Source organism: Rhizophagus irregularis, chromosome 30 (assembly GCF_026210795.1).
Source record: "Rhizophagus irregularis chromosome 30, complete sequence".
In the NCBI taxonomy this organism is placed as follows: Eukaryota; Fungi; Glomeromycota; class Glomeromycetes; order Glomerales; family Glomeraceae; genus Rhizophagus; species Rhizophagus irregularis.
This window is the reverse complement of record NC_089458.1, coordinates 2365202-2376690: the sequence shown is the minus strand read 5'-3', so window position 1 is coordinate 2376690 and position 11489 is coordinate 2365202. Positions and strand designations below refer to the sequence as shown.

At 21.0% G+C, this 11489-nt stretch overlaps 2 protein-coding genes across 2 annotated transcripts; one reads left to right on the top strand and one right to left on the bottom strand.

Moving 5' to 3' along the window:
* Nucleotides 1-5: 5 nt before the first annotated feature.
* OCT59_021935 (uncharacterized protein) lies at nt 6-1732 on the bottom strand. The gene is made up of 7 exons (XM_025319413.2): nt 1296-1732; nt 1178-1231; nt 1034-1077; nt 785-963; nt 511-684; nt 278-441; nt 6-195 (listed from the first exon to the last, which is right to left on the bottom strand). The coding sequence occupies exons 1-7, from the start codon at nt 1651-1653 to the stop codon at nt 161-163; spliced, it is 1008 nt and encodes a 335-aa protein (XP_025173870.1). The 5' UTR covers nt 1654-1732; the 3' UTR covers nt 6-160.
* A 207-nt stretch (nt 1733-1939) lies between these two features.
* OCT59_021934 (uncharacterized protein) lies at nt 1940-3190 on the top strand (the record flags this gene model as incomplete). The annotated part of the gene is made up of 6 exons (XM_066146844.1): nt 1940-2102; nt 2168-2331; nt 2404-2480; nt 2572-2734; nt 2807-2911; nt 3038-3190. 6 exons carry the CDS (start codon nt 1940-1942, stop codon nt 3188-3190), a joined length of 825 nt encoding a protein of 274 aa, XP_066005945.1.
* Nucleotides 3191-11489: the final 8299 nt, after the last annotated feature.

The following is an 11489-nucleotide window of genomic DNA, read 5'->3' as shown; positions in this document are numbered from 1 at the left end:
TCATAAATAAATAAAAAAAAAAATTAATTATTGTTATTTTATTAGAGAAAAATAATTTAAATTATGAATTAATGAATTAAAAATAATATAAATATATGTATATGTATATATATCATCATCATCATCACTACATAACATTCAATTATTACAATTAAGTGTCTTATTTTTTTCTAAAAGCAAAACCAATATACATCCCTTTAGTTGTATGGGTAAAAGCAATTTTAGTATATATATATTTATAAGTAAAAGCAAATAAAAAAAAATTTTTATTAATTACCTGTAGCTTCCCACTCATCATCAGACATCTCATCTTCACCACGTTTATCAATAACACGCATACTATATAAAAGTTCCCTATAATGTGTTTCTTCTTTAAACTCATTATATAAATCATGGAATCTCTTTTTGTATATTAATTCAAGTCCATATTGTTGAGCTAGCCTAAAAAAAAAAAGATGATAAAATTAAATCAATATAAATTTATTAAATGAGGTATAATTAAATACATACTTTTGAAAGGTGGGAAAGTGAACAAGATATTCTGGACAATCATTTATCGCATCTTTAAGATAAAACCAATATTTATGTCCAAACAGTGGAAAATTGTCTCTTTGTTCAAATCTTATTGAGTAAATTGAATTTTCGAATTTCAATTGTTCTTTCGGCAACGACTTCAATTTTTTACTAAGTTAAATTCATAATAAAAAAAAATTTAATAAAAGCCGGTTTTTTTAAAAAATTTTTCTTTAATTTTCCTTTCCGACTAAAAAAGAAATATCCTTACACTATCCAATTAGCATCAGGAACGGTTCCGATAAATATTCCTCCACTCCTTAAGTTTGTCGTTACATTATTTAAAGTTATGCGAGCTTTTTCTTCTGTCTCAAAAGAATAATGAAGACAAAACTGCATGCTAGCAATATCGAATTTTGTACTGCTTGGAATTATACTCGATATATTTGACTAATAAATAATAATTTTTAAATTAATTGATAAAGAAAAGACTTTTTTTTATAGATTTCCATATACTTACAGTAAAACAATCCAAAACATGGAATTCCGCATCAAATCTTCTCCCTATACCAATGAAATAATATTTAATATTAAATTAATTATCTAGTAAATTATATATAAACCATTTTGAAAGCAAAATAAATATCATTACACATTGGTTCACCTTTCATTTCACTCCATCGCTTTCTTGCATCTTCGATAGATACTTCGGCAATATCTAAATCAAAAGTATTGATAAGTTTAGAACTCTAAATGATCATTAAAAAAATTCTTTTATATACCTAAGCCCACAAGGCTCTTAATATTTGCTTTATTCCATTTTAATAAATCACCGCCTTTACCACAACCCATATCAAGTGCATAACCGTCTCTAGTAACGTATTTTCCAATTAAAACACTTTTTATCCAATTATTGAAACTCCTAAGAAAAATAATTGTAGATTCTCTACGTCTTTCGACTCCAACATCTACTTTTGAGTTGTAATGATCAGCTACGCTACGACTAGGTGTAGCATATTTTGAAGATTTAAGGGATTTATTTGGGATGGCGTCCCTTTCATGCCTTATCTGTTGTGTGCTTTCCTCGTCATAATTTTCATATTTTCTTTTTGCCAAGCGTTCTCGTTGGTATTCAGCCATTTATCAGTAATTCCTCGAGATAAAAATAATTTATAGATTAAAAATATTAAAGAATTTTTAAGAATCGAAATTTTCTGATAAATAGGCTTCATATACTGTATATACCATATTTGATATATTAACAATTACTGTACAACAATTACATTGACTGTCTATGTTATTACCTTTTTTGGTAACAAATGCTAATTTTTTGCGAAAATTCCGGAAATGACGTCATTGAATACTATATATGTAAAAATTCAAAGAAATCGGAATATCGAAATTTATCGATCGACATCTATTCCGAATGCCTTTAATTGTAATGTGTGGTTTCCCTTCTAGTGGGAAGACAAGTCGTTCAACACAAATTATGCAATATTTTATTGATCGTTTTAATAATGAAAATAAACCCAATTCAGTTCATTTAATAAATGACGAGTCGTTAGGGATAAGTAAAGACAGTTATAAAGGTATGCCATTTCCCGAATTCTTGAAAATTTCATTATAATTTATCATACAATTTTTTTTTCTTTAGATACACGCCTTGAAGAAAAGAAATCTCGTGGAACACTTATTTCCGCTGTCGAAAGAATGATATCGAAAGATGACTTGTTAATTGTCGATGCCATGAATTATATCAAAGGATTTCGATATCAGTTATACTGCATTGCACGCGCTATTGGTACACCCCATTGTGTAGTATGTTAAAGGAAAAAAAAATCATTATTCAAATAATTAAAATAGTCTCATAGATTCATAATTTGTTGTTAGGTGTATTGTGGGATTCCAGTTGAGATTGCCAAAGAATGGAATTCCAAACGTGTTGAAAGTGGTTATGATACAACAGTGTTAGTTATTTATGAAAAAAATTATCATAACCTCGATTTGTTATATTAGAATTACTTTTACGGCTTTTCATCATATCAATTAATGTTTTAGATTCGATGAACTTGTTAGTCGATTCGAAGAACCTGATGATCGAAATCGTTGGGATTCACCACTATTTACAGTATTTTATAATGATGAAGCAGTTCCTTTTGATGGTATATGGGATGCTGTTATTAATAAAAAAGCAAAGCCTCCCAATTTATCAACTGTTTCGGTATGTCATGATTTTATACATTAACTTAAAAAAGAGTAAATATCATCTAATCTAAACTTTTCGTTGATGTAGAAACCAGTAAGCGAAACAAATTATTTATATGAACTTGAAAAAACCACCCAAGATATAATTAATGAAGTTTTGGATGCTCAAAAACATAATGTTGGAGGTGGTGCTGTAAAAATCTCTCGTACAAATCGAACAATATCCTTTTTTTTTCTTGGGAGAAATCGGACAGTTATTCATATATTTTATTAAGAAGTAATATCCCTTAACTATTGAAATGATTTTTGATTCTCTTAGAACGTCAATCTTCCTTCACGTACGATAACATTATCAGAATTTAGAAGATTAAGAAGACAATTTACAAACATCAATAAAATGCATACGTTATTAGATATGGATCGAGTAGCTGAACTATTTGTTGAATATTTAAATACAAATATTAATCGATAACATTACAAATATTTATTAAAGTTCTATTGGTTAACGTGAAAAATTCTTTGGTTACGTTCTTTATCATGTAAAATAGAGCTGAGAGATTGTTAAAAATAGAAAAATTCTTGTAAATTCTGTTCAAATTATCCAAAAAAATTTCTAAATTAAAATCATTAGTATAAATTATTTACAAAAAACTACATTAAATGGTACTTAAATATAAAATGATTATTACAGTGATGCACTAATGCTTAAAGTCAAATGGTACGAAAAATATGATAATTGTCTTTTGTATCTTACTATTAAAATAATGCTGATTGTCATCACTGGTGAACATCACCACTTAATTCTGGCCAAATAATTTCGGCCAAAGTTAAAAAACTTGTTAGAAACTTAGATAATTTAAACAACAAATATGTGAAATAATAAAAATTTGGAAATTTTTAATAAAAAGAAATTTTTTAATGTAAAAAATGTAATTTGCTTATAAATTTAAATTTTTATATTTTTCTTAAAAAGTACTTATATAACAGCTCTTTTAATATAAGAAAATCTTATTTTTGTAAATTTATGTATAATAAAGTTGAAATAATGTATTGTTTAACCTTTAAACTCCAAAAAATTATAAATTATAAAAAAAATTTTTTAAACCAACAAGTTGTTTTGTAACTTTCTTGATGAGTATTCTCTGAACTTTACATTCTTTATATTCTTTATAAATGCTTTTAAATCTATCAAAAATATTTTCAAATCCCTCATCTAAACAAATAATATCTTATAATAATCTTCTGATATGTAGTATTAATAAGAACAAATTGCTAAAAAAAATTGTCAAGAATTTTCCTGATATCCATATATAAATAGCATTTATATATTAAAAAACACAGACCTGCCTAAGTAATATTTATTAATATTTATACAGTATGTAATTAATAAACTAAATATATTATTAATTACAGATTAAATTAATCTAAAAATTTCAAATCTGGATTTGATCAAATCATTTAAATTTAATTTATAATTTGATTTAATTTAATATAATTTGAATTTAATTTAAATTTGATTTGATTCAATGATTTAATCTGATTTAATCTGATTTAATTTAATTTGATTTAATTTGAACTAATTCAAATTTGATTCAAATCAATTTGATTTGAATAATTAAAGTTAATTTAAATTAAATTTGAGTTAATTTGATAACTATCTAAAAAGGGCTGAAATCTTTATGATGATAAGGTAAAATTACAGTATTATATTTCTATAAATTACTAAGAATCTTAGCTATTTTATAAATACATTGATCCCTATCAGGCTATCACAATTTCTATCTTTATTATAAGATATAAAACTTTTTTAAGGTAAATCATAATAACTATTTACTCTATATATTCCATTATTTTAACCATCATATTTTCTTTTGTAACTGAAGTAGACTTATTCTTCAGAATAAATAATACTATTTATATCTAAATATAAATTATTAAACTCAATATTATTTGGATTTTATTTAAAAATATCAACTGAAAGTTTTACTCTATTAACTTCAGTAGGAGTTTTTTCAATGATGATCTTTGGATACTTTTTGAATAACTATTTAAAGAGAACTGGAATTTCCATAATAATAAATTTAATAATAAGGTAAAATTGCAGTATTATATTTTTATGAATTACTAAGAATCTTAGCTATTTTATAAGTACATTAGTCTCTATCACAATCTCTATCTCTATTATTCCTACTTCTATATAGTATCTTTAGAATACATAAATTTATAATAAAGAAGTTCTATTATTATCATATTAAATGAGTATATTGGAATTCCAATATATAACAATAAATTTTAAAATCAAATATTTCAAAATATAAAAATGTGAAAATCTGAAATATCATTTAATATACTACAATATAGCATATATCATTGCTAATAATTTGAAATTTGAATAATTTGATTATCTGGAAATATATAATTAAAATATTCTTTTTAAACAATATCTTGTCTACTTCCTTAGTTTCTTTAAATTTATATTATTTCTTGATGACTTTAAGTGAAGAGACAAATATCATTAATTATGTTAAGTTTGCTTTAATTTAAGTTTATATTATTTTTTAATAACTTTAAGTGAAAGGACAAATGTTATTGATTTAGAAACTAATATTAAATTTGCTATTTTGCATGGCTTTTTGTTTTGCATTGCATTAAAAATCTCTGGTTAAGGTTGCTTGCCGAAACCTAGGGGTTTAGGCAAGATGGCGTTTCGCCGAAAAGCGAAATTCTGCTGAAACTATATTAAAGTTATATTAAAAAACTGGCGAAACTTTGGAGAAAGGCGAAACTGCTGAAACTTATTATAAATGCCGAAACTGCCGAAACTCTGCCGAAACTATAACAAATCTATAGTAAAATTTTGATGAAACTAATCGTAGGATTTTGAAGAGGTTTAGACAAGCAACCTTATCTCTGGTACTGAAATTTCAAAAATAAATAATCTATTTGAAAGTATTTCTTGCACTTAATCACTTTTTTTAACAAATTTTCTTTATTTCCATTATGATATATTAACTGAACAGATTCAATATTTTTAGTACAAATAATATAAATATTATTTCTTCTATGTTTCTCTAATTTTGGAGCTTTTATTTTACTATTTCAAATATCAATGATTGCCCACTATTTTATTTAAGGATAAAAACATATATGCCACCACTTTGAAATTTTTTTTGATATTCATTTAACTTTACTCCATCTTTTAATAACTCAATAGCCTAGTGATAATTATCATTTATATAAAAATCCACATATTCCTTTGATCTAAAAACTTTTTCAACATTTACAAAAGGATAGATATCATCAGAAAGAACTTGCAATGAAGCATGGTAGAACTTAAATATATTTTTAGCTTCTTTATCAGATAAAATTTCATAAATTTTACAAGTATAAATTATACTAAAATTAGCATTCATTTTAATAATATAAAGTTAAATATCTCAAATTAATTTTCATCAGATACTAATCTGGTTGTTTTATAATTAGAAAAAAAATATTAATCTAATGATTATTATATTTCCTCAAATTTATATTATTTCTTGATAACTTAGAACAAATGTCATTAATTTAGAAATAGAAGTTAAGTTTGCTTTAGTTTATATAGCTTCTTATTCTAAAATTTGCATTGCATTAGAAGTTTCTGATACTAAAAATTTTAAAAATAGATAATCTATTTGAAGGTACTTGCATTTAATCACTCTTTTAATCACTCTATTGAACTTATTTAATAGCAAGTATTTGGACAAATATAAAATTAATTTTTATATTACTTCTGTATTATATTGAGCTTGTATATTTAGCTTAATTCAAAGCATTTCTTTAAATGTATCTTTATTGTCATACTTGATTTCAAAATTATGTTATATTTACTAGAAAAATAATACTATCCTTAAATTACAAAATTAAGATGTATGAGTATATAGTGTTCTTGCTCTATCAATTTCCTCTAGTTTATATTCTAATTCAGCATATTTTAAAGACATATTTTTTAGCTTTTTTATCAAGTAAAACTTTAATGCTTATTCATAAATTTTACAAGTATAAATTATACTAGTAATCATTCTCTTAATCATTCTATTAAACTTGTTTAATAGCAAATATTTAGACAAATAATTAATTTTTATATTACTTTTGTATTATATTAAGCTTGTATACTTAGCTTAATTTAAAGTATTTCTTTAAATGTATCTTATACTAGTAATCATTTTCTTAATCACTCTATTGAACTTGTTTAGTAATAAGTATTTGGACAAATATAAAATTAATCTTTATATTTCTTTTGTATTATATTGAACTTATATTTAGATTGATTCAAAGCATTTCTTTAAATATATTTTCATTGCCATATTTGATTTTAAAGTTATATTATATTTACCAGAAAAATAATACTATCCTTAAATTATAAAATTGAAATGTATTATAGTGTTTTGCTTTATCAATTTCCTCTAGTTATATTCTAATTCAGTATATTTCAAAGACATATTTTTAGCTTCTTTATCAAGTAAAACTTAACAGTTAGTTACTAAATATATTAAATATTTTAAATGTAATTTAAATGTATTTATTATCAAAAGATTTGTATTTTTTGCATTCTATTTTTTTACATTTCATTATATTATATAATTTGTAAAATATAGAAAGTTTTAAGTATTAGCAAATATAATGTAAAATATTAAAATAATAACTATTAAAAAATTTAGTATATTATAATTATATTAACTAATTATTATGATACAAAAGTTTACTACATCTAAATTGAATTATATAATTTAAAAAGACAAAGTTAATTAATATCATATAATTTATTATTATACTTTTACAAATAAAAATCTTCAAAATGAAATATTTAGTTTTTTATAGATTTATAAATATTTTTACTTTTAAACGTTTTTTTTAAATAAATAATATATAATTTCTCTAAAAATAAAATGAAATCTAAATAATATTTAAATATTTAATATATTTGTCTTATTTAATGTAAATTTATTTTTATTAAGTTGTTTTTTAACTTTTAATAGAAAAAATAATAATAAAAAAAAAACAGAATAATGAAAAAAAGAAAGTAAATAATAAATTATATTTTATTAGACTATTTGGACTATTAATAACCTATTTATATATAATTATAGAAGTTTCTTGAATATAAAATTTATTTAATAGAAAATAATTACATTATTTTACTTATTATAATAAATGATTTAACTTATCTTCAACTAATCATTTACCTTTTATAAGTAAAAATAATATTATTTATTCTTTTTCATTAAATAATTGAAGTAAATGTTAAAAAAAAAAACTAAATCAACAAAAAAATTTTTTAAAATAACAAATATTCTGATTTTAATTTGGTTTTCTTTTCTAGTATTTATCCCAATTATATAATATACTGTATATTATTAATTTATTAATAAAAGTTTTTTGTAATTATCTTAGTAATATTTAATAATTTAATTTTAATGAATTTTTTTTATTTATAAAATTTAAAGAAAACTATAAATTTAAAAAAAAAACTATTTAAATTAAATTAATAAATATAAAATAATTATATAATTTATATTATATTATATATAGTATATAATTTCAATTTTAATGAATTTTTTTTTATTTTATAAAGTTTAAAGAAAACTATAAATTAAAAAAAAAAACTATTTAAATTGGATTATTTAATATAAATAATTTTATACTATATTATATACAGTATATAATAATTTATTAATAAAAGTTTTTTGTGATTATTTTAATATTTAATAATTCAATTTTAATGAATTTTTTTTTTATTTTATAAAGTTTAAAGAAAACTATAAATTAAAAAAAAAGACTATTTAAATTGGATTATTAAATATAAAAATAATTGTATAATTTTATACTATATTATATACAAGAAGTACAGTGATGTAGCGTGGGATGCTTCAATGTAGCATGATAAGTAGTTTGGTAGTTAATTATATTAGATAGTTGGATTAGGTTTTTTATTTACTTTATGTAATATCTGAAGTCATTGTACTGTTTAATAAACTATCAAATGCATTGCAGAAAAAAAAAACTATATTATATACAAGGTGATTTCTATTTGTACACGGGGTGTTCAAATACGGGGTTCCAAAAAAGTAAATTTCCTATGCTGATCATTTAATGTTGGACAGAATTAAATTTAATAAAAACAGGGGAAAAAAAAGAATTTGTTAAATAATCAAAATTGGCATTCAAAATCAACTTTGACACTTTAAGTAAACTTGCAGAATAAACAAAAATACATATACCTTTTAAAATTATATTTATTAAAAAATTTTTTTTACATAATTTTTTAATAAAGTCACATGATACATATATAAATACCCTGTGTAAATTAAGAAATTTTCTATATACAATATATAATAATTTATTAATAAAAATTTTTTACAATTATTTTAACATTTAATAATACAATTTTAATAAATTTTTTTTTATTTTATAGTCATATAGTACTTAATAAAAATTATAAATTAAAAAAATATTTAAATTGAATTATTAAATATAAAAAATAATTTTATAATTCAATTTTATATTATATATAAAAAATTTATTTATTATTTACATCTTAATTATATAGCTTTTATTATTGAATTATTAATACCAAACTCAAACTTTAGTAAGGTGAATATTCTTAAAACGCAATTTATAAAAAGTTCAAGTTTTAAAGAAGATGTAAAATTAGTTGAGTTGAATGTACTAGATATTGCCATGTATTTTTTTAATGAAGTAAAAAAAGTTGGTAAGTGATTTATCTTATTATAACATTTAAAAATATCACTTACTATTAATTATACTTTTAAATACAGTGGTGTATAATAAAAATGACAATTTTTAAAATTGAATAGTCATACAACTATTATTACACCAATTAAAACATGCAATATATTATTTTAAAGCTAAGAAGTAGTAGATTTTATTTAAAAAAATTTTTATAATATTTATTTATCCTTTTTCTCAATAACCTCGCTCCCTGCACTGTTATGATATTAAATTTACAAAATCAATTATAAGGCTATTTGGTATTTTTTTTTTTTTAACTCTTCATTAAAAAACTTTTAAATTCACTAAGGTTTTTTAGTTCATACAACTCCACATTCCTCTTAATGATTACCTAATGATTTTTAATAAGTTTTAGGTTTGAATTATTAAAGACCAATCTATAATCTTTAAAATATTATTTTCAAAAAATTACTTAATAAAATAGCTAAATTACTAATAAAATAACTAAAATGCTATCTTGCTAAGCATTTTTTACATTTAATTTCCAATTTTTTTAAGTTTTAATGATAGTTTTATATAGAAACTTTATTAATAAGTATATTTAAGCAGCACTATGTATTTCCTGTTTTCAGAAATGGAATTATATTTAATATTAAGTTTTTTGCTTGGATAAAATTACTTTAAAGTTAAATAAACTAAAATTTTTATTAAAGTATAGAAAAAGTTTCATTTGAAAATAATATCTTAATTATAAAGATTTTCATTTGCATATTTATTTATATATATACGACTAAAATTGGAAAAGTTAAATCATAATGATCTGTTGCAGTAAAAATTATCATTTTTTTTGCATACCACTGTAACTAAAAATAAGGATGAGAATAAAGTAAATTTATTTGCTAAATTCTGTAATAATAGTTTTATACTAGTTTTATACTAAAGTTTTCATGAAATCTGTAAAATTAGTATTATTGTCAAATTTTAAGTAATTTATTAATATTTGTAAATTTTTATTTAAACAGTTTAAAGCAATTAAATTATAATTATAATAAATATATAGGATTATTTTAATATTCACTGAAGGTAAAATTCATTGGAAATAATTTTATTTTATTATATATTTTATTAAAATTTAAACTTTTCATTCTTGAAAAAAATAAAAAAAACCAGATTTTTTATAATTTTTAATATAATATTATTATATAATTAAAAATATAATAAAATATAATATAAATAAATAAAAACATGTAAAATTTTCTTTTTTGTTTAATAAATATTTTATTAGCAGATGAATTTTACCATAAAATTTATTAAATTTATATATAAAGAGAACCTCAGACATCTCTTATAGAACTCACAACTAACTTTTTACCAAAAAAAACCCAAGTTGCTCTTTTTTTATTTTCCATTTTTTGCGATTATCTTGGTATCCAGTGATCCGATTCATGCAGATTTTTTTTATTTTGTAGAGCTTGATACAAACCAAAAAAAAGTTTGTACAAATTGAACCAATGGATACTGAGATAATTGCAAAAAACTGATTTTTTTTTTTTGTGAAATTTAGGTCAATTTGCGAAAAAGTTGCCACTAGGTTGTATATGTAATGTCCAGGATCCTATATAAAGTATAATGTAAATTATACTTCAATAAAATTCATTAGAGGTAAATATAAAATTAATCCTAATATATATATTTATTTAACCAATTAGAATTTGATTAGATAAAATAGAAAGTCAAAGCTATTAATTGAGTAAATTAGCTGATTTCTGATATACTTTTAATAAGTAAAATAACTTACAATTTACTGATAGAATATGAGATTTATTTGAATAAACAAATAGTACAAGAATTTTTTTTTTTATTAATCACTATGCATTTATTAATAAAGAAAAAAAGTTACAAATATACAAATACAAGAGCTACTAATTAAACTACAAAAAGCTACCAAATTACCCATCATTCTATTTGACTAAAGGTATAAATGAATGTGTTAAACTGCTGTAAATATTTACAAATTGATTTGTATAATATAAATTAATTTA